At 41.3% G+C, this 22651-nt stretch overlaps 2 protein-coding genes across 5 annotated transcripts; both read right to left on the bottom strand.

The window, feature by feature from the left end:
- Positions 1-739: 739 nt before the first annotated feature.
- On the bottom strand, positions 740-15237 carry LOC112265168 (polymerase delta-interacting protein 2-like). Of its 2 annotated transcripts, none has more exons than XM_042295937.1 (11): positions 14864-15237; positions 8377-8458; positions 7913-8010; positions 7691-7790; positions 6177-6252; positions 5780-5887; positions 4827-4972; positions 4419-4445; positions 4115-4240; positions 3762-3841; positions 740-2071 (listed from the first exon to the last, which is right to left on the bottom strand). In XM_042295937.1, exons 1-11 carry the CDS (start codon positions 15043-15045, stop codon positions 1957-1959), a joined length of 1140 nt encoding a protein of 379 aa, XP_042151871.1. In that variant the 5' UTR covers positions 15046-15237; the 3' UTR covers positions 740-1956. The 2 variants fall into 2 exon arrangements, with proteins under 2 accessions (XP_042151871.1, XP_042151872.1); XM_042295938.1 differs by having other exon boundaries at positions 8377-8452; positions 14864-15228.
- Positions 15238-16394: 1157 nt separating this feature from the next.
- Positions 16395-20801, bottom strand: LOC112265167. Of its 3 annotated transcripts, none has more exons than XR_002955731.2 (5): positions 20248-20801; positions 19933-20032; positions 19444-19638; positions 19296-19366; positions 16395-19047 (listed from the first exon to the last, which is right to left on the bottom strand). XR_002955731.2 is itself a non-coding variant. In XM_024442253.2 (5 exons), the coding sequence occupies exons 1-5, from the start codon at positions 20399-20401 to the stop codon at positions 18747-18749; spliced, it is 846 nt and encodes a 281-aa protein (XP_024298021.1). In that variant the 5' UTR covers positions 20402-20794; the 3' UTR covers positions 16395-18746. The 3 variants fall into 3 exon arrangements, 1 of the variants encoding a protein (XP_024298021.1); XM_024442253.2 differs by having other exon boundaries at positions 19444-19663; positions 20248-20794; XR_002955730.2 differs by having other exon boundaries at positions 16396-19047; positions 19444-19652; positions 20248-20797.
- Between the last annotated feature and the right edge of the window lie 1850 nt (positions 20802-22651).

The following is a 22651-nucleotide window of genomic DNA, read 5'->3' as shown; positions in this document are numbered from 1 at the left end:
AGTCAAAATTATATTCAGTATCAAATAACCATCAAATAACATTTAATGTTCAATCATTTAAAAAAGGACCTCACAATCTCATGATTTCAAGATGCGCAAGAACCAAATCACAGCTCAGAGATACAACAGGAAAGATGGGGGCATGTTTGTAGGGGTTTTTGTCTAGCAGTGTGCCCTCAGTGATCATAACTGTTCAGCATAATCTAATATTTACCATTTGTTTACTCTAACCTTCCCTTAGAAGGAGCTACACCTATAGCAACAGTATAGGCTATATGTCAGCTGAGCTAGTTGCCCTATTCAAACGCATTAGAGACTATTAAATTAATTTTCATAGTGTCGGCTCATGATGGCTTCAAAAACTCAAATCTGAGTGACTGCCTGGTTGCCATGTTACTGGTTCTCTTTCAGTTATGAGGCTTCTAGATGACCAGTAAGAGGGGGAGGGGGGGGGGTGTCCTTTTATGCTGAGTGCACACAGATCCATTTCTCAGCCAAAATGCCCCACTCTCCTGCAAGGATAGACCATCGTTTCCCAAACTCGGTCCAAGGAGTGCACGTTTTTGTTTTTGCCTTCACACTACACTCAATGCTTGATGATACATTGAATCAGCTGTGTAGTTCTAGGGCAAAAACAAACTAAACATGCACCGCTTGGGGTCCAGAGGACTGAGTTTGAAAAACCCTGGGGTAGACAAACACTGTCCATTGGCTAATCAATACAGTAAATACCTGACCATTTCTTTAAAATGTACATTTATTTGTCTTTACAACTGTCACGGAACATCATTCAACCATTACACAGTCATTTCAAATCACCTATCAAAAAAAGTTTTTCTTCCCTAAACAAGGCAAAAATCAAACTTTGAGACTTCAACCCACAGAACTGACTCAAAGGGATGGATACGACAGACTCGAGCAGCATAGCACCCAGTCAGTCTCCCAGACACCTCCCTCACCAACACACACCACGCTCAAATAACAATATGAAATGTTCAGATCTAAATACATTGTGTGGAACAGACATGATTCTCCATCATGTCGAATGAGGAACCATGTCTGCTCTATGCATGATATTCATACCTGAAACAGATCACTCTCCTGAACCCGGCCCTCATATCAGACAAAACCTACAGGCTGGTAACATCAATGGGGGTCACTACGACATCCTTAGCTCACTGACTCCTCCTGTATTCCACTTTCTTGTTCCGTTCAATGGTAACATCCCAAACAGCAACCTATTCCCTATATAGTGCACTTCATAGGGAAAGGGGTGCCATTTGAGACATAACCAAGGTTCTCTTTCCCTTTTCTACATGTTTCACCACAGGCCCCATCAGGGAGGCTCAGAGTGACAGACAAGCCAAACAGTCACAACAGAGTAATTTGCATAATACTATACATCAGAGAGCAACATGGAGGTCTAGACTTGACTGAGGTCTCTTAAAAGAGTAGGGCTCCTATTGGACACGTTCTATTTGGCTTTAGTAAAGTCCTTTCGATGGTTTCCCACCAGGTCTGCTTATTTTCACCATTTAGAAACACCAATAAAATACACCAAGGGAGCCTGATTTTAGACGTCTACCTCTGGGTCAAGCGATTATGGCTGAGAGAAACCATTGGAATAATTAATTCCCACTCATAATAATAAATGCAAATACCATCAGTGCTCACCGTGCCATTCTGCCTATGCAGAACGATCTCAAGCAACAACCTCTGTGACCGAACGCTTGTCCTTCTCCTTCCCACTAAAAAGCAAAAGTTCTCATTAGCTACAAATGTTGGGAGGCCAATTTTTGTCCCTTTTCATTGAACATCTCATTTCAATGTGCTCAAATAAATCAGTTTCTTAAAATATCAATGAGGAAGTAGTAGCAGAGGAAGGGTTGATCCGTTCCTAAGGATGGCTTGGCTGTTCGACTGCGCTGAGGGACATGGCCCTGCTGCTGCGTTGCCTCAGAAGGTGTAGCCAGCCGGGGGAGCCTTGTCATCCTTGTTGCTCTCCAGGGAAAACGGGGGAATGCGCACATCAAAGTGGGAGCCGTCCGTCCTCTCGATGCGGAAGGTTCCCCTGCACACAGAGCATCATTAGAATCTTGACCATCACACTTCTGTACTAAATGTAAGAAAGGTTGTTATTTATTTTAAATTACTCTTGCGTTTAAGATTGTTTACTTGCCTGTAAATCTGTGCAAGATTCAGTCAAACATCAATCAGTATTTTCTGTTTCCCCAGCTTATTTTTTACCACAATGACCAAGTACAAATAGCAAAACCGGTTGAACCTCTTTTGGCTAGGGGGCAGTATTTTGACGTTCGGATGAAAAGCATGCCCAAAGTACACTGCCTGTTACTCAGGCCCAGAAGCTATGATATGCATATAATTGGTAGATTTGGATAGACAACACTCTAAAGTTTCAAACTGTTGAAATAACATCTGTGTATAACAGAACTGAATGCAGGCGAAACCCTGAGGACAAACCATCAAAAAAAAATAAAGTTCAGTCTACCAGTGTTTCCAATTGCTGTCATGTTTATTATGAGGCGAAAGCTCCCCAGATTGCAGTACCTAAGGCTTCCACTAGATGTCAACAGTCTAGAAAGAGTTTCAGGCTGGTTTTTAGAAAAACTACATTCTAGCTAATTTTTCCAAGTGGCTCCTATTTTGGCTGTAGTGTTTTCATGCGTGTGGATGAGAGCGCGTTCTTTGATGTATTCATTTTGAAGGAGGGAAACCGGTAGATTATTGAATAAAGTGCACCAGCTAAACTGAGTTTTTGGGGTTATAAAGAAGGACTTTATCGAACAAAAGGACCAATTGTGATGTAGCTGGGACCTTTTGGAGTTCCAACAGAAGAAGATCTTCAAAGGCTATTATTATATCGCTATTTCTGACTTTCGTGGCGCACCTGCCTGGTTGAAAAATGTTTATCATGCTTTTGTATGCGGGGCGCTGTCCTCAGATAATCGCATGGTGTGCTTTCGCCGTAAAGCTTTTTTGAAATCTGACAGTGGCTGGATTAACAAGAAGTTAACCTTTATATGTATGACATTTGTATTTTCATGAATGTTAAATATTTCTATTTCTGTAATTTCATGTTAGCGCTCTACAATTTCACCAGATGTTGTCGAGGCAGGTCGCTAGCGTAACGACTGCGCCAGAAAGGTTAATAAGTCATTCTTAGACCAGAACATCCATGAACCTGTCACGCCCTGGTCTTAGTATTTTGTGTTTTCTATATTTATTTGGTCAGGCCAGGGTGTGACATGGGTTTATTTTGTGTTGTGTTTATGTATGGGGGTTTTTCGTAGGTTTTGGGATTGTGGCTTAGTGGGGTGTTCTAGCAAAGTCTATGGTTGCCTGAGGCGGTTCTCAATCAGAGGCAAGTGATTCTCGTTGTCTCTGATTGGGAACCATATTTAGGCAGCCATATTCTTTGAGTGTTTCGTGGGTGATTGTTCCGGTCTCAGTGTTTTGTATTCACCAGATAGGCTGTATAGGTTTTCACGTTCCGTTTGTTGTTTTGTATTGATCGTGTTTGATTCTACATTAAACATGTATCGAATTAACCACGCTGCATTTTGGTCCGACTCTCTTTCGACGGAGGAAAACCGTAACAGAACCTGCATTACTGGTACAACAGTGTGTGCTGCTCCTACTACCTACAGTAAGACGTTTACCACAGCAATACTCGTTAATAATGCAGTTCCTTTGACATGTTACTGTGTGTAGAAGCCAAGGGTAAGCTGGGAAGAACTTACCACATGTGTCCACTGGGTGCTTGAAGGGAAACATGGCTGCTGTACTGGAAGGCTGGCTGCTCTTTGGACAACACTGGTTCCTGTGGACAAAAACGGTTGGTTATGGCTTCTACTCAGTCGTGGAGGTAACATACTGTATGAGTGGCTGTACATGCTTCCTCTGTCCTTGTTCCCCCTTGAAGCTCATTGGAGGTTGCCTGAAGAAGGGACCTTAGATCCTCTCATCCAATTGGCTTGGAGAGGAATTGAGGAAACAAGGACAGAGGAAGCAAGTATTTTGCCAGCTGGTAAAATTTCCAGACACAGCCATTGAGCGTTTAATTCCATTGTGTGGAGGCGGTTGTACTACCGACCCGGCCTACGACCCCCCGTCCCCGGACCGTCTCCAGCGTGCCTGACAGGCTGAAGATCCTCCAGTGTCTCTCCCTCAGTTGCACCACTTCACTGCCCATGTTCTCCAGGCGGATGCAGTATCGCCACTGTGAGAGACACACATTTTGGTGAATTTGGAACACATTATGTCGCCATTCTGATGGTCTACATTTGTATCCTCGACTGGATATACGAGGCCTACATCATACATTGGTAAAAGTTGAAATTATTTGTCCCTTTTCAGGGAATTGTAAAAAAAAAATATTTTTTTTTAAAGTTACTTACCCAATACACATGAGAATTTTGAGCATCCTGAGAAAGAAAATACTGTAGTTATTCTTTGTGCACAGGTAGATTCAAGCTCATCATAAGAAACACACAGCAGAGTGGGAGGAATCAGGAATGAGCAGAACATTATTGAAAGAGCTCATTGGACCGTGTATACCATTTATTTGATAGGAACTGACAATTAAAACACTGTGGCTTTCTCTCAAGGTCTTAACCTGTCCTCCCCTTCATCAGCACGGATTGAAAAAGACTTGAGGTGAAAACAACATGGTGGAAGCTACTCATTACACTGGCTTTCACCAGGTCAGTCCTTTCAGATCAGTGCAGTAGAAAGAAGCGGCAATGAGAGGACAGATATCTTTTGAGAAAGAGCCTCACAGTCCCCAACAGCGACATTGTCCTCACCCTCATGCCCATGTAGAAGGGGATGACGGTGACCCGGATGTTCTCCGTCGTCTCTCTGTGCACGTCGGACAGCTCCAGCCAGGGATGATTCTTCTCCTGCCATGCCTTCAAAGTGTCCCTCGCACTGAACGGGGGAGCTGGGGTGGCTGGACACACAGTTTACAGTCATATACACTTGTGAATGCTCACAAAATAATTGGATATTGTATACTAGATATATTGATATATAGTACCTGTGAATGTAAAATAAACATTTTAACACTTCATAGTACTACTGAATGTTTTTAGAAACTGAAAAATTGTATACTTTATAGAAGTTAATTTGTGAATATTCCCAAAAATAACTGGAAATGTACACTGAGTTTAGAAAACATTAAGGACTCCTGCTCTTTCCATGACAGACTGACCAGGTGAATCCAGATGAAAGCTATAATCCCTTCTTGATGTCACTTGTTAAATTCACTTCAAATCAGTGTAGATGAAGGGGAGGAGACGGGTTAAAGAAGAATTTTTAAGCCGAGACAATTGAGACATTGATTGTGTGTCATTCCAAGGGAGAATGGGCAAGTCAAAAGATTTAAGTGCCTTTGATAGAGGGATGGTAGTAGGTGCCAGGCGCACCGGTGTGTGTCATGAACTGCAATGCTGCTGGATTTTTCACACACAACATTTTCCCATGTCTATCAAGAATGGTCGATCACCCAAAGGACATCCAGCCAACTTGACACAACAGTGGGAAGCATTAGGGTCAACATGGGTCAGCATCCCTGTGGAACGCTTTCGACTCCTTGTAGAGTCCCAGCCCTGACAAATAGGGACTGTTCTGAAGGCAAGGGGGGGGTGGCGCGCAACTCAATTTTAGGAAAGTGTTAATGTTTTGTACTCTGTTTATACTATGCTGTACAATGAAATGATATGTGGAAACTGGAAAACAACGGGTGGCTGGAGCTTACTTTTGTCAGGGTTGAACATGAGGAAGCGCTCAAACAGCTCGTGCTGGATGGGGACCTGCTCTGTGGAGTTGTAGGGCAGGATATCTTCATGACTCACATAGTCCAGACCTGAAACACACACAATGACAGCCAGGTATGGCAGTCAGTCAGGAGGTTGGTAAGGACAGAAGTAGTACAAGGACGTAACTAGTGTAGTAATGCAAAAATCAGCTGGAAGCCAAAATAATATAAACACACTGACAGTGCCATTTGCAGATAAGAACTCAAAGCATTTTTTGGGGATTGAAGAAAAAAAAAACTATTTTAAAACATCTGCTAGCCAATTGTTCTGTTTGAAACTAAATCAAAGCATGTAGCCATTTACTACCCAGGGAGCAGCAGATCATGTGTCGTTTACCTGGGATGGCATAGAGGGCTCTGCTGTCGTCGTGGTTCGCCAGGAACGTCACTGCTTCGGTCTGAGACCTCTGAGACTGTCAACACAACAGGAGAAACAACTAGAAGACTGGCAGATGTCATCATTTAGGCCGAGTCAGTATGTACTAGAGGTCGACCGATTAATCGGAATGGCCGATTAATTAGGGCCGATTTCAAGTTTTCCTAATAATCGGAAATAGGTATTTTTGGGCGCAGATTGCCGTTTTTTACCCCTTTTTTTCTCACCTTTATTTAACTCGGCAAGTCAGTTAAGAACACATTCTTATTTTCAATGACTGCATAGGAACGGTGGGTTGACTGCCTCGTTCAGGGGCAGAAAGACAGATTTTCACCTTGTCAGCTCGGGGGACCCAATCTTGCGACCTTACAGTTAACTAGTCCAACGCAATAACGACCTGCTTCTCTCTCATTGCACTCCACAAGGAGACTGCCTGTTACGCAAATGCAGTAAGCCAAGGTAAGTTGTTAGCTAGCATTAAACTTATCTTATAAAAAACAATCAATCTTAATCACTAGTTAACTACACATGGTTGATGATATTACTAGATATTATCTAGCGTGTCCTGTGTTGCATATAATCTGACTGAGCATAAAAGCATCTAAGTAACTGACTGAGCGGTGGTAGGCAGAAGCAGGCGCGTAAACATTCATTCAAACAGCACTTTCGTGTGTTTTGCCAGCAGCTCTTCCTTGTGCGTCAAGCATTGTGCTGTTTATGACTTCAAACCTATCAACTCCCGAAATGAGGCTGGTGTGACTGAAGTGAAATGGCTGACTAGTTAGCGCGCGCTAATAGCGTTTCAAACTTCACTCGTTTTGAGCCTTGGGGTGGTTGTTTCCCTTGCTCTGCATGGGTAACGCTGCTTCGATGTGGTGGCTGTTGTCGTTGTGTTGCTGGTTCGAGCCCAGGGAGGAGCGAGGAGAGGGACGGAAGTTATACTGTTACACTGGCAATACTAAAGTGCCTATAAGAACATCCAATCGTCAAAGGTTAATGAAATACAAATGGTATAGAGGGAAATAGTCCTATAATAACTACAACCTAAAACTTCTTACCTGGGAATATTGAAGACTCATGTTAAAAAGGAACCACCAGCTTTCATATGTTCTCATGTTCTGAGCAAGGAACTTAAACATTAGCTTTTTTACATGGCACATATTGCACTTTTACGTTCTTCTCCAACACTTTGTTTTTGCATTATTTAAACCAAATTGAACATGTTTCATTATCTACTTGAGGCTAAATTGATTTTATTGATGTATTATATTAAGTTAAAATAAGTGTTCATTCAGTATTGTTGTAATTGTTATTATTACAAATACATTTTTTTTTTTAAATTATAATCGGCGATTAATCGGTATCGGCTTTTTTGGTCCTCCAATTATCGGTAAAGGGGTTTAATAATCATAATCGGTCGACCTCTAGTATGTACAGTACGAACATTGCATTGGTAGTGTTCAGTGGTAACGTACTATGTGAGGGCAGTCCCGCGTGTCGATGAGGACCTGGTAGTAGGTATGAGTTCTCCCCTTCACCTCTTTTGACCCGTGAGAACCAGGAGGCTCTGGCTTGCTGAGTGACAGAGCATGGGTTTTAAAAATGATAAGACAAATTACCCAATTCAATTAACATAGAACACACATCAACAAAATAAAATAACTCCTGGCCCTACCGCTGAGAGATGTGATACGCACCTGTCAGACATGGGTGGAATGATATCCCGGTCATAGATACGGGCGTGCCAGGGGAACAAAACGATCCCTCTGTAGCCAAACACACTATGAAGGAAGAGCTGAGGAGAAAACATGGAGAAACATAGATTGAGGTCGGAAAGAACTTTGCGACAAGGGCAACTACTACTATATATTTATATATACACACACACACACACACATATACATACACACACACACACACCTAGGACTATTGTACAGGGCCACCATTCACCAAGGACCGGTTTCCCCCAGACAAGGATTATGAATCGTCCCGGACTAAAAAGCAAAACGCACAAAACTAGGCATAATCTGTGTCTGGGAATCAAGCCGGCCCCTAATGTTTAGGCCTAGGACAACGAGGCAAAATATGATTATGAGGAGTGAAGGCCAGGACCAATAGTTCTGGTCTGGGTGGGTAAACCGCATGGCGCTGCCTCTCTTACCTGGCCTGTTTCATATTTGCCGTGCTGCTTCAGCGCCTCAAACACTCCCACAGTCTCCAGAACCTTCCCCTCCGGCCTGTTCCTGCCAAACACAGGCCACACTATGACAAACTGGAGCAAAATCATATCACACTAGAGGTGTTCACAAGTCCACCCGAACACCTGAGATCCAACTCTATTTGTTAACCAGAAGAGCAACTTGGCTGATAAACATTTATTTTTTTTGTCACTCGTGTCCAAATCCCATGTGTAACTATGTGTGGATTTTGTCGCACTGCTTTGCTTTATCTTGGCCAGGTCGCAGTTGTATATGAGAACTTGTTCTCAACTGGCCTACCTGGTTAAATAAAGGTGAAATAAAATAAATAAAGTTAGGGTACGGGTCTAGGTCTGGTTGTCATCGGGTCCAGTCGGGTTGGGTCTGACTGTTCCCCTTTTTTATTTAATTTAAATGATCAGGTCCAGGTCTGATCGTCTCTGGGTCCAACTTTATGGAGCCAAGAAGACCTGTACATCACACTAATGTAGTTATACAGTCTCAAATAGCCAAGTGTTGCAGCAGCTTGGAAAAGGACCAAGTACACACAATACACAACATGAGCACTGGGATGACAGGAACACACAGGTCATCGCCTAGTCAACCCCTTGGACTAAAGCTAAATCTCAATCACAAATCAGACAAGATTAAATAAAAACACATTGATTTATCAAAGTTCAAACAAACAAATACCACATCTAATCTCGTCATTCCCTTTGACTCTTCACTGAATTATAATCAACAAGGTACTGGGAGCAACCGCTGGCTGTGTTCAAGTCCCTCATACATTTATGGATCTATTCCTCAAAACATGGGGGGTGATATTGCGTGGCTCCTCAATAGATCCATATTATTATCAGAAGGTAAGGAGGTGGAAGAGCTCAGCCCGAAGGCTTGTATGTTCATCAGCTGCGTTGGCGATTACTGGCAGAGGTTGTCCCTCGGATTATTATACTGGTCACTGACAAGTCAGAAATGGAGGGTCAGATCGTTAACATGTTTCCTCATTTCATGGAGATTTCATAACAAAAAGAAGTTCTCATTCAGGGAGAAAAGGTGAGAAACAGGACAGTAATATCTTACATAAAGGGTTACATAAACTAAAGTCAGAATTACAAGCTGGATCGGTCTTCCAATTGCTAACCTTCTGGGCTCCATGTCAACGCAAGCCCTCCGCGTTCACTCCCTTGGCATGAGGGGCGCAAAGGAAATTGGACCCATTTACTCTGTGTCGGCTCAAGCCAACCTGTTCCCTTATATAGTCAACAGCAGATAGGCCCAAAGCTCTCTACGTTCTTCCACTCAGACAAAAAGTGAACTAGCTAATATAGGCCAGATATGTTGCCAACTTTCTACTAGTGTTCCAATGTCACATTTTCTAGATAAGTGGCTTAGTGTACATGCAGGTCTACACTCGAGGTCTTCACGGGTCCACCCGAGTGGGCATGGGTCCGAAATTCTAACTTTTCGCTCAGGTCCTGTTTGATCGGGTCTCTGGAACTACAGCTGATAGACCCAAGTGGACCGGACCACAGCTCTGTATAGCCCATAGCATATGTATTTTATGCTAATAAAGTGCATTTATTGACTTACAGAAGGCCTAGCCAACATATAGATCTATTTGTTTATCAGCCTAACTGCTCTTCTGGTTAACTAAATGTTGTCACTCGGGTCTGGTCCTAGACCCGGACCCATTAGAACACGGGTTGAGTCGGGTTTAATTGTTGTTTTTGGACCCGAGAAGAATTCTACAACTCAGTCCGAAAGCAACCATGATTGTAGCTAGGGCTGGCCCCATTTAGTAGACTGGTTAATTGTTTGGTCAATAGGCTGTTGGTGGACCGAGACCTTTAGTCGAGCAGTAGCAAAGAAAAAAAAGTGCACAAGACAGCTCTGATTCGCATCTGTCTGATTGGAATAATCCATTGTTGAGGCCATGGGAATGGCACAGTCCATCACTGAGATGTGCCTGTGAAATTGTATATGGTTATATTACGTAAGAACAATGGTGCAAATAATATTTGATAACAAATGCGCTTTCTCCCGCATTGGATAGCGGTCACTGTCCGTGGTTCTGAAACACATGGGTGCGCTGTTGAATTGGCACCTTTTCCTAGACCATGTTGCTATATGCATAAAATCTAAGTTACCCGGCATATTGGTGTTGAGAACAATACGGTGGAAGACAGACAATTAAGCCAAGGACTAAGAGGAAACGCCAATTTAATTAGGTCTATAATCAATAGCCAAACTGTTAAAAATACCTGGCTTCATAAATAATATACATCTACAGAAATAAGATAGATCCTGTTTCTGTTGCCTATTTAATAGCCACAAATTTGGCAGTTTCTCTCTTTGCTATGCTGTAATAAAAGCTTTCCACTTTCAGCCTCTCTTGGTATCCTTTATTTAGCGTTGCTTACACTTACAAATTGTAAGAAATTATATTCATAATAATAACCCTCCCTATTCTTGATCTCCTTATTGTTATTACTATTATGATCATTATAATAACAATAAAAAAATAATGTCATTATCATTAGTAAGCTTAGTATAGCCACCGTCGACCTGTAGGCCTCAGAACAGTTCAGTCTTAATAGCGTAACTTACTTAGGCCTCTATTTCAATACTTCGATAGGCTACAGTAGTGTATCAATCAAAAATGTACTCGTTCATGTCGTCACTCAGCATACGAGTCAATTATGATTTGAAAGGCAATCAAGGATTTTAGTTTCACAATAAAAGAAATGATGCGACCCTTGAATAATTAGTGTACATAAATAAACCATTCCATTTTGGAAATTGCATTCACGAATGAGACTGCTTTTAGCCTTTGCTGTAATAAAGGCTTTACAAAAAAAATTGTTACAGAATCTCTGGTGTGTTGATTTATATTGTTCGAAATGGTCAGGAAAATATTGTAATCTAACAGCACCAGTTTGGCATACATAATATGCACGCAGCACTTGCTACTTACCTTTTTCTTGAGCTCCAGTATTTTCCACAACTAGTCAAATTTATTCCACACATCCGACTTTCCCTTCACCTCCTGAACAACCAGTAAACATCCCCGGTTATTTGTCATGTCCTCCGCATCCATAAAGCGGTCACGATGTTTTGTAGTTTGTTACAACTATATTTATTGATGCAATTATGATATGCTATAGGTCAGGCCTTATTGGTCCTGTGCATGCAATGCATACGTGTCATGTGAAGAGAGCAAGGGTTGAGGGAAAAGGATGTTTTTCCGAAAAAAATTAGGGATTTCTGTGCAGTATAATAAGAGACTGGTAGCAGCAGCCGTTATGTGCGTGTATAATGTATGTACAGTATACAGTGATTTCGGAAAGTATTCAGACCCCTTGACTTTTTCCACATTTTGCTATGTTACAGCCTTATTCTAAAATGGATTAAATTAATGACTAAGTGAACCGGTTTAGAAATGTTTGCTAATTTATTAAAAATAAAAAACAAAATACCTTATTTACATAAGTATTCAGACCCTTCGCTATGGGACTCGGGTGCATCCTGTTTCCATTGATCATCCTGGAGTTGTTTCTACAACTTGAATGGAGTCCATCTGTGGTAAATTCAATTGATTGAACATGATTTGGAAAGGCACACCTGTCTATATAAAGGACCCACAGTTGACAGTGCATTTTCTGAGCAAAAACCAAGCCATGAGGTCGAAGGAATTGTCCGTAAAACAAGACAGGATTGTGTCGAGGCACAGATCTGGGGAAGGGTACCAAAAAATGTCTGCAGCATTGAATGTCCAAGAACACAGTGGTCTCCATCATTCTTAAATGGAAGAAGTTTGGAACCACCAAGACTCTACCTGGAGCTGGCCGCCAGGCCAAACTGAGCAATCGGGGGAGAAGGACCTTGGTCAGGGAGGTGACAAAGAATCCGATGGTCACTCTTGACAGAGCTCTAGAGTTCCGCTGTGAAGATGGGAGAACCTTCCAGAAGGACAACCATCACTGTAGCACTTCACCAATCAGGCCTTTATGGTAGAGTGGCGAAATGGAAGCCATGCCTCAGTAAAATGCTCATGACAGCCCGCTTCGAGTTAGCCAAGAGGCACCTAATGGACTCTCAGACCATGAGATACAAGATTCTCTGGTCTGATGAAACCAAGATTGAACTCTTTGGCCTGAATGCCAAGCATCATATGTGGAGGAAACCCGACACCATCCCTACCGTGAAGCATGGTGGTGGCCGCATCATGCTGTGGGGATATTTTTCAGTGGCAGGGAGACTAGTCAGGATCGAGGGAAAGATTAATAGAGCAATGTACAGAGAGATCCTTGATGAAAACCTGCTCCAGAGTGCTCAGGACCTCAGACTGGGGCAAAGGGTCACCCTCCAACAGGACAATGACCCTCAGCACACAGCCAAGACAATGCAGGAGTGGCTTCGGGACAAGTCTCTGAATGTCCTTGAGTGGCCCAGCCAGAGCCCAGACTTGAACCCAATCAAATATCTGGAGAGACATGAAAATAGCTGTGCAGCAACACTCCCCATCCTACCTGACAGAGATTGAGAGAAACTCCCCAAATACAGGTGTGCCAAGCTTGCAGCGTCATACCCAAGAAGACTCAAGGCTATAAATCTCTGAAAATGGTGCTTCAACAAGGTACTGATTAAAGGGTCTGAATACTTATGTAAATGTGATATTTCATTTCTTATATACATACACACACATTTACAACAAACAAAAGTGTTTAACTGTTTTTGCTTTGTCATTATGGGGTTGTGTCCAGATTTAGGTGGGAAAGAAACAATTTAATTTAATCAATTTTAGAATAAGGCTGTAACATAACAAAATGTGGAAAATGGAAGGGGTCTGAATACTTTCAGAATGCACTGTGTGTGTATGCATGAGTGAGTGAATGTATGCTACGGTGCAGAGAATCAGAGCAGGTGATCAGTCCAGTTCAAGTGTTCAGCTGTCTGAAGGCTTGAAGATAGAAACTGTCTCGGAGTCTAGCTATGAATATTGAAAATATGCACAGCTCTGCTTGCAAGTTAAGCTCTATAAACGGTGTGTTATCAAGCGCAACAAAGTGCCAACATATGACACTGTTTGATATGTAAGTTGGGATATACTAAAAACAAATAGATGTCTGACAACAGGAGCTTGTGCAATGTGACAATCATCGTTGCTCTAGGCAACATATCTGCCAATCATATATTATAGCTGGGCACTTTCATGTAAGTTCAGTTCTGCAAGTTTCTATCCAAGCTGACTTCTTGCCAAGTGTTGCACAATCATGGTTAACTTAAATCAGAGCATTCATGTTCCTACATTACCTAGCGAGATTAAACACACACAGTCAAAAGTTGACACCTACTCATTCAAAGATCTTTATTTTGACCATTTTCAACATTGTAGAATAGTGAAGACATCAAACTATGAAATAACATATGTTATCATGTAGTAAGCAACAAAAGAAAAGTGTTAACCAAATCAAAATATATTTTATATTTGAGATTCTTCAAAGTAGCCACCTTTTGCCTTGATGCCAGCTTTGCACACACTTGGTATTCTCTCAACCAGCTTCATGAGTTAGTCACCTGGCATGCATTTAATTTTAGAAGTACATTTAGAATTTCTTTCCTTAATGTGTTTGAGCCAATCAGTTGTGTTGTGACAAGGTAGGGCTGCTATACAAAAGCTAGCCCTATATGATAAAAGACCAAGTCCATGTTATGGCAAGATCAGCTCAAATAAGCAAAGATAAATGACAGTCCAGCATTACTTTATGACATGAAGGTCAGCCAATCTGAAAATGTAAACAACTTTGAACATTTCTTCAAGTGCAGTTACAAAAACCATCCAGTGGTTTGATGAAACTGGCTCTCATGAGGACCACCACAAGAAAGGAAGACCCAAAGTTACCTCTGCTGCAGAGGATAAGTTCTTTAGAGTTACCAGACTCAGAAATTGCTTCAGTGTTCAAGTAACAGACATCTCAAAAGCAACTGTTCAGAGACTGAAGCTGATTGAGATAATGCCAAGAGTGTGCAATGCTGTCATCGCGGCAAAGGGTGGCTACTTTGAAGAATCTCAAATATATTTGGATTGGTGTAATACTTTTTTTGGTTACTACATGATTCCATATGTATTATTTCATAGTTGATGTCTTCACTATTATTCTACAATGTAGAAAAGTCATAAAAACCCTTGAATGAGAAGGTGTCCAAACTTTTGACTGGTATTGTATGAGAGAGAGAGAACTGAAGTGCATTGCTTGTAAACTCAGCCAGGTAGCTATGGCTAGCTTAACTAGCTGTCAATCTTATATAGTTAGCTGCGGCAGCTAAAGTCGTGGAGGCATGGCAGCATCAATGATGCAGCATTCAAGACAGTGGACAGACTTGCTAACTTACATTAGCTAGCTAGCTAGCTAGCTAGGACACATTAGCTTAGAAGGTACCCCTTACCGTGACGACATGAACCTCGTCTGCTGAATGTTGGGCAATCCACATGCTAAACACGGTAACCGGGGCCTCTTCACCTCAAGTCCACTACTCCCTTCAATAACACCCAATATTCTATGTGTCTGTTTCTTGTTGTATTTACTGACAACAGTCAGAAAGCCTCGTCGTATTGCACAAGCAGCCATCTTTCCTACTTCTGCACAAGCACGCCGAGGCTCACGTGTACAAAAGCGTGCGAATTTCAAAGTTGATTTAAAGGTTCAATGCAGCCGTTTTTATCTCAGTATCAAATCGTTTCTGGGTAACAATAAAGTACCTTACTATCAAAGAGAAATTTCTCAAGCGAGAATTTAACTAGGACTGTCTAGGGGTGTTCTTAGAGGGAAGTGGAAAACGGAAAACTAGCTGTTTTTGGCAAAGAGGTTTGGAAATTCTCTCTTGTTGGTCTATTAAAGAATTTACAATTCACAATTTCACAGTATTATGCCAACCTTATAGTGTGGAAATATATATATAAAACATAAGAATATCACCTTTTTGACTGCACTGGGCCTTTAAAAAGTTTAATTTTAGTTTTGGCACACGATTTGGGATGACAGTTTAGGCCGCCACATAACGTCACATAGCGATCTGATTATAATGGACCAATAATCGTTCATCTTGCGTTTGCCTATTAATTTGATATTTGCATATGTACCCTCCTACTCTAGAATGAGAGAGGGGCTTCTTCTGTAAAAAACACATCTTGTCCTAAACTACTAACACTACTGTGTGGATATGAAAAATTATGACAGCTCTTTTGATTACTCATAATTTCATCATGGACAACATGCAAAGTCAAGCTACAGCTTTCAATAATGTGTTGCTTTGAATTCAACTGGTGCCATCGACGACACAGAGCTCAGTCAAGAACGTCAAAATAAAAGTTCATGCCGAGTGAGAATGATGGTTTAGCTTACTTTCAGTCTTTTGCTATGAATCATTCATTCATACACAGGTAAAAAAAATGACTAACGTTATATTTCACTGCACCTATCCGCTGTATGTGACACGTTTTTGTTGTTGCTACATTTGCATAACTTTTTTGTTCAACTGTATCAAGTTGTTTGCTTTGCTAGCTTTAACGAACATCGTTAGACTCCAGCCACCCAAGCCATAGACTGTTCTCTGCTTCCGCACGGCAAGCGGTACCGGTGCATCAAGTCTGACAACAACAGGCTCCTGAACAGCTTCTATCCCCAAGCCATAATACTACTAAATAGCGAACAAAATGGCTACACAGACCATGAGTTGACCCTTGTATAAAAAAAAATATATATAAAAAAACACTTTCTATGCACACTCACACTGACACTCCAACACACACAACATGCACACACATTTTTTATTGACTCAATTCAATTCAAGGGGCTTTACTCACATACAATCTTCATTTACGCTGCTGCTACTGTTTTATCATACATCATGATGCCTAGTCACCTTACCCCTATACATATCTGCCTGTCACTCCAGTCTCCCTGCACATTGTAAATATGGTATAGGAACTGACCCTGTATCATAGCTTCTTACTTTCTCATGTTCATCTTATTTATGTGTCGTGTTTTTGTTCTAACTTGTTATTTTAGTACTACGTTGATATTGACCACTGCATTGTTGGGTTTAGAACTTGCAAGAAATGCATTTCACTGTACTTGTGCACGTGACTTTAAAACTTGAAACTGTTTGTTCACCCTGGTTGATTCACAGATGGAGCAGAGGCAGGTTTATTGTTAGTCAGCCATCTGCATATTATTGGTTCGTTAGCTAGCTGACAGGCAACTGCATACTATACTGGTTTCCACTAGATGGCACAAACAGTCCAAATTGGCTATAAGAATAGATGGCACAAACAGTCAAAATTGGCTATAAGAATTCATGAAAACTTCAAATGAATTTACGGTTAGGCACAAGGTTAGGTTTAAAATCCCATTTTATGGCAGGGTTTATGGCTGTGGTAACTAGTGACGACCCTGCATACTAGCTAGTTAACTGGGTTAATGTTGATTGCTCATGCGTTTGCTACCATCATCTTTGTCATTATTCTCAATGTTTCATAATCAATGTGGTTCGAATGCTAATCGAAACATATACGTCAGTGGTACAAACGGGCTGTTATTACTGTAGCTATCTAAATTGGCTACACATTACGTATAGCTAGGTCGTTGTTTGTACATTAAACTACGTACGATACGTCGTAACACGGAACAAAGTAAATATTGCGCCAGAAGAGGTCTGTTTTTTCAGCTTGTCTCAAATACTATTTGTCCATTGCCTTGTCAAAGTTTGACGCTAACATATTAGTTGTAGGCCCATTCGTTTTCATTGCAGCCCTGTTTGAACGCAGTTACGCTAACGCTGTATTCACGATACTCAGTGAGTCAACTCGCATCCAGCTACAGTAGCTGGTAATAGGCTAAATGCATTATTCCGCCTCCAACGTTCTAATTTACTTCAGACCGGGTTGATGACTTCCGCTATTGTTTTTATCATTAGCTTACTAGCTGTCGTCGATGCATTTCTGGCTGAAATAGTTCGCAATTACTACGTTTAAATTACAGCCCCGCGAAGGAGGTGCTAATGAACATTGTTCAGTGTCTCTGTGTTCAGTTTCTTCCAAATGTAATGGTATTGTGAGCTTCCATCGTTTCCCAGTCGATGTAGAGCTCAGAAAAAGGTGGTTGGGGCAGTACGTCGTGACAACTTTACTGTCACCAAACACACAAAGGTGTGTAGTACACATTTCGTCGAGAGTGACCTTGTTGAGGGAAAAATGTGTGGGGGGGGTTCGGGGACAATACCTAAAAAGAGGTGTTGTTCCTACTGTCTTCGCATGAAACTGGCAAATTCAAAAGAGATCTGGTGTTTGGGAAAGAAGACTGAAACGTCCTGCTCCGACTGAGGGGGATGAAGAACAAGGTGCGCTGCCTATGGACTGTGCCGTCTCTGATCCGGTCCAGAGTATGGTCCAAGCCAGTGTAAATGTACATGTGTTTATTTGCTAGCAGCAAAATAATAATTTGTTTATCTATGACATGTATCAATCATTTGTGTTGTAGTGAATATCAGTTTGTGTGGAGCTTGTATTGGCTTTAATTAGGCAATGAGTAACAGGGGTGGGGGAAAGAAATCAAGTAAACACAGTACAGACAGAATGCAAGATTGAATACAATGTTAGAAATGTGTAATTGATTAACTGAACTGTTGAACATTTGCTGAAATACATGTTTTAAAACAAATCTATTCTACTATAGATTTCTTCACAAGAACATCAATACTTATTTTTCATAAAACCACTAAACTTGGCACCCATGCAGGGGATCCATTCAGGTGCGAGAGACACTTCTGCAAGTAGTGGTAAAAATAAGTGGTCAACCTTCTCTCTTATAGCTTTTTAAACCTGTAGATCTTTAAATATCCTTTCAACTAGAATGTCCTCCTGTGCACAGATGACAAAGTCACACCAGCTACAACCTGTGAGAAGGATTTGACCTTTCACCTGCCAGTAGTAAGCATGAGATCTCTTCAACTTCAGCTCTCCATTCTGTATCTTTAGGTAAGGGCAGTCAACATAACTTGACCTCTAAGAGTCCAAAGTGTGGTCTCACACTGGGATCAAATATGATTCCACCTGGAGAGGATCCTAACCACGGAGCACCTGGGTGCACTAGGTGGTCAGCTGAGGTCTCGCCCCAGACATGGCAAACCTCTTGGAAACGAGAGGATGTTATTCTCATTTTCCTGAGCTGATGCAATTCTGGGCTGCTGCTCTGCTCCCTTGTAGCAACCTCGACTTTGTGACATCTCGTAGGTTGTCTCTAATGCCTTGAGGTGGAACTGCTCCTGATGGCTAAGGACGTAAGCACACTGGGAAGACTGAAGCCTGTAAGCCATCTAATGGAAGTATTGGTGGAGAAGAGGCATCGGCAATCTTCACAATTTCATGGGTCTTTGGCTGTGGAAGCTGATAGGACAGAACACTGCCGCATTGCACTGGCCCAAAGGAGGACTCAACCAGGGGCATGTCAGCTGACATTTCCATTGTTGTCCCAAGAGGGGCAGGAAGTGGAGAAAAGTTGGCATATGTTTCTGAGACGCGGAGAGAGTCCAGGTCAAGCATGTATCCATTGAGTGCTTTGTAGAGAGAACATCTGCAAAACATTTTAAAACCTTAACATCAGGTTGGAGAGATTACTATGACAAAGACTCATGTAACTTTTCCAGAAACAGCACAAGCCCGAAAGTTCAAATAAAATTAAAATATACAGATTTATAGATTATATATTTCCCCCCAGTCTTTGTCATTACATCGTAAAGACGCCACTGTTTAGGCTTATCTGGATACAATCACAAGAAAATGTTTTCTATAATGTTTCCATTCTAGGAACCTCCAACTTACCTTATTCCATCAGCACACAAGTTAATAGGTTTACGGAACTCTATCCCACCAACCGGACCTGGCTTCACACCCTAATTAACAAGGATTTACTGTTACATAGGCTGAATACTTTTCAGGTGCATTTTTTAATGGATATTGATAGACTCACAAGTGTTCTTGGCTTGTGCCAATGCTGTTCTGTGTCTGTGCAGCTGTGAACTGGTGGTGCAGCAGGAATGTTTAGTTGAGAGTAGTGTGCTGTCTGGTAAAGAAGGGCCACCAGATGATTGCACAGAGCACTTCCTGCAACACAGGAGCAGTGGCTTTGGACCACTATCACTGGTACGGAGTGCTTTAACACCATCTGTGAAGATACGTCTGATGAAAGACTGAAGTGAGAAACAAGAATGATGCGGCCCATAAATAACAATAAACATAGTAGTGTCTAGTCTTCTTAACTAGGGGCTCTTAACTATACAGGAATACATTGTGTCTCAGTAACACAATTACCAAACACTGCATCAACAGATCTTTACCAAATAACCTGTTAAGTGGGCAATTCTAAATTGGGATTGGGACCCATCACTGTCTCCAACACATTTTGACCCCGATGACAGTGTCTCACAGGAGATGTTTAACAAGGTCCCTAGTAGCTGACCTTTCCCTACTCATGCTGTGCGGCTTTTCACTCTTCCTCATGGACCTGTGACAGGCAGCCCTCACGGTGATCGCCCCTGTCAATGTATCTTTGTTAGATACTGTGTAGAAGAGATGAATAACAATTATTTTTAGCTAGAAAATATAGCTAGCAAGCATAACTTAACCAAGCTAACGAAAATACACATTCTCAGGTAGATTCTGTCAACGTTACATAATTGTACGAAGTAACTAGCTAGCTACAGTTAATAGTTCAATTAGCTAGCTAATGATTGTAGCTAGCTAACGTCATATCTGTCATTGACTTGGTACTCACCTTCATAGTTGTCTATGTAGCTTCCTATATACATCTTGAACCCCTTTTCATTCTTGCTAGCTGGAGTCTCGGAGGCTGATTTAACAATTCGATGTACATCATTAATATGAATTTGAGGCAAGTCCTGAAGACACCTAGTAAAAAACTGCGACATAGTGGTAGTAAAGTTATATCGTCGATAACAACTAGACTGACCGGAAATTGCCAAACCGTGTGTTTAGAACGTTCGATCATGGAATAAGTGCTATTATGAAGTTATTTTTTATTTTTTAAATCTAGCTAGTTATCTTGTGTCTGCCAGTGCTTGGTTTGACTGAAAGCAGGTTAAGTATTGGGCAGGCAACCTCTGTGAATTCTAATGTAGTTTACGAAAGTTCAATCTGGAAGACTGGTCTGAATGCTCGTTTAACTTTCCCAGCAAAAGGGTATCAGCATATGTCATTAGCATTCATCGGAGATGAGGCCATACCCCATTAAGTCATTTCCATATTGTATTTTGTCTCTGTTGTTCATTCACGTTATTTTGTATCCTTTATTTAACGTGGCAAGTCAGTTAAAAACAAATTCTTATTTACAACCACTGCCAAACCCAGACGATGCTGGGCCAATTGTGCGCCATTGGGACTTCCAATCACGGCTGGATGTGATACCAGGCTGTAGTGTCGCCTCTTGCACTGAGATGCAGTGCCTTAGACCGCTGCGCCACTCGGGAGCCCAAGCTTGTACTTAATTGAAGTACATCTGCAGCTATCAACAGGCAATAACTAGCTATAGGAGATGAATGAATACATGTTTAACTGTAACCTATTTTTCTGGAATTTGTCTTTCAGCATAGAATGAACCTGCCTCTCCTACACAAGTGAATCAACGAGGATGAACAAGCAGCACTTTTGGTATTTTGTCTAACCTTATGATAATAAATTGGATTACTATGAAAGCTCAGGCTTTGTGGTCATATTGGTAATTAAATCATCCTGCCTGGTCTAGCTGGTTTGTGACCTTACTACTTACAGGAATACATGATCATACATATTTCAGTTATGGACTATCATATATTAAATTGTTACATATTTTCCCCAAAAAATTGGGATTGTAAAAATGTTACTTTGTCACCTTGAAAACAGGTTGATAACTGCACAATTCCCTTCCATTCATGATCCCATTTCTTATGTATGATAGTTGTCATGCCATGTTACCATAGGAGTTGGCTAATATAGCACAAACAGATCAAAGAACAAGCTAACATTTGGTTGATTGTCAGAACAGAAAGAGTGAAACTTCAGTGTACTTGAGGACTACTCTAGAAATGGTTTACTTTGTTACAGGAAAGATAGAAAGGAGAATAAGATGTGGTTTGCTTGTTTGTCACCTGAATGCGAGGGCAAGCGGTTGTGTTGGATGTTACGGTTATGATAGTAATGTAGGCTCTAACTTGCACTTTGTTATCAGGTTTGAATGAAAATATATTTCCCTAACCTTATTCTTTCAATAAAGTTATTTTTAATTAATATTACATTTCGTGTGTATGTCTGTCCTTATCATATGTAGGACACAATGCTTTCTGTAATTTGTTTTGGTGCAGATATGTGTTTTAATATACTATCTCGATAAGAAAGTTTCTGATCATGGGACATGTCATAGAATTTTAGAAAAGTGCCATCAGTCACTAAAACAGGTGTTATTTTGTAAGGATCAGAATAGAAATACCTTTTACTGTGAATGAGTTATACCTTCCAGAGCTTGAGTTCTAAAACAATAACTTGACAAGATACCCAGCTAGCAGATTTGATTCTGTCGGTCAATTTCTTCAACAGATGATCAGGTCTATATAATTATCAAAGTTATATATTTGGTAGTAGAAAGGAAACACAGACTCTTTGTTGAAGTATTGCGATTCTTCTTTAGTAATACAACTGCTGGTACAGAGTATAGTATATGATGGCTCTCCCCAGGTTCTGCGAGGTGTCGAAGACATCCTGCAGCTTATATAGGTATAGGTTCACATCAAGGTGACATTTCACAACAAGTAAGTCTAAGCATCTTCTGCCAGGTGGTGGTCTCCATCAGGCCTGACTATGGCCTTGTGTTCTTAGAACCTCAGACAGTCACAGTGGGACCCAGGCAGGAGGAGTATGAGCGTAGGCGGTTTCTGCTTTCTGATAGTGTCTGCAGGGCACATCACTCAACTTGTGTTAACACACACACACACACACACACACACACACATAGGTTCTCCTAAGAGAATACCTTACAGTTTATCATAACACAATTTATTAACCCTTTAAAAGGTATGAGGCCTTGGTTTAATCCCTTCAATTCTTTGGAAGTTGTGGGAGTGTACGTTTTTAATTTCCCATTAGTTCTGGGAACGAAGCCATGAGTTTCCTGACAGATAAATATTAAC

This window comes from Oncorhynchus tshawytscha, linkage group LG13 (assembly GCF_018296145.1).
Source record: "Oncorhynchus tshawytscha isolate Ot180627B linkage group LG13, Otsh_v2.0, whole genome shotgun sequence".
NCBI lineage: Eukaryota > Metazoa > Chordata > Actinopteri > Salmoniformes > Salmonidae > Oncorhynchus > Oncorhynchus tshawytscha.
Note: the sequence above shows the minus strand (reverse complement) of the source record. Positions and strands in the feature narration are given on the sequence as shown.

What these genes read in the sequence shown, in the direction of transcription:
- LOC112265168 (XM_042295937.1), bottom strand. Translation starts at nt 15,045, where the DNA reads ATGGCTGCTTGTGCAATACGACGAGGCTTTCTGACTGTTGTCAGTAAA. An exon ending in CATGTTCAACCCTGACAAAA is followed by an intron (nt 4,973 to 5,779) that starts GTAAGCTCCAGC and finishes CTGTGTGTCCAG; the next exon opens with CCACCCCAGCTCCCCCGTTC. An exon ending in GACGGGGGGTCGTAGGCCGG is followed by an intron (nt 3,842 to 4,114) that starts GTCGGTAGTACA and finishes TTTTGTCCACAG; the next exon opens with GAACCAGTGTTGTCCAAAGA.
- LOC112265167 (XM_024442253.2), bottom strand. Translation starts at nt 20,401, where the DNA reads ATGTCGCAGTTTTTTACTAGGTGTCTTCAGGACTTGCCTCAAATTCAT. An exon ending in CTACATAGACAACTATGAAG is followed by an intron (nt 20,033 to 20,247) that starts GTGAGTACCAAG and finishes TCTTCTACACAG; the next exon opens with TATCTAACAAAGATACATTG. An exon ending in TTGTGTGCTGATGGAATAAG is followed by an intron (nt 19,048 to 19,295) that starts GTAAGTTGGAGG and finishes AATGTTTTGCAG; the next exon opens with ATGTTCTCTCTACAAAGCAC.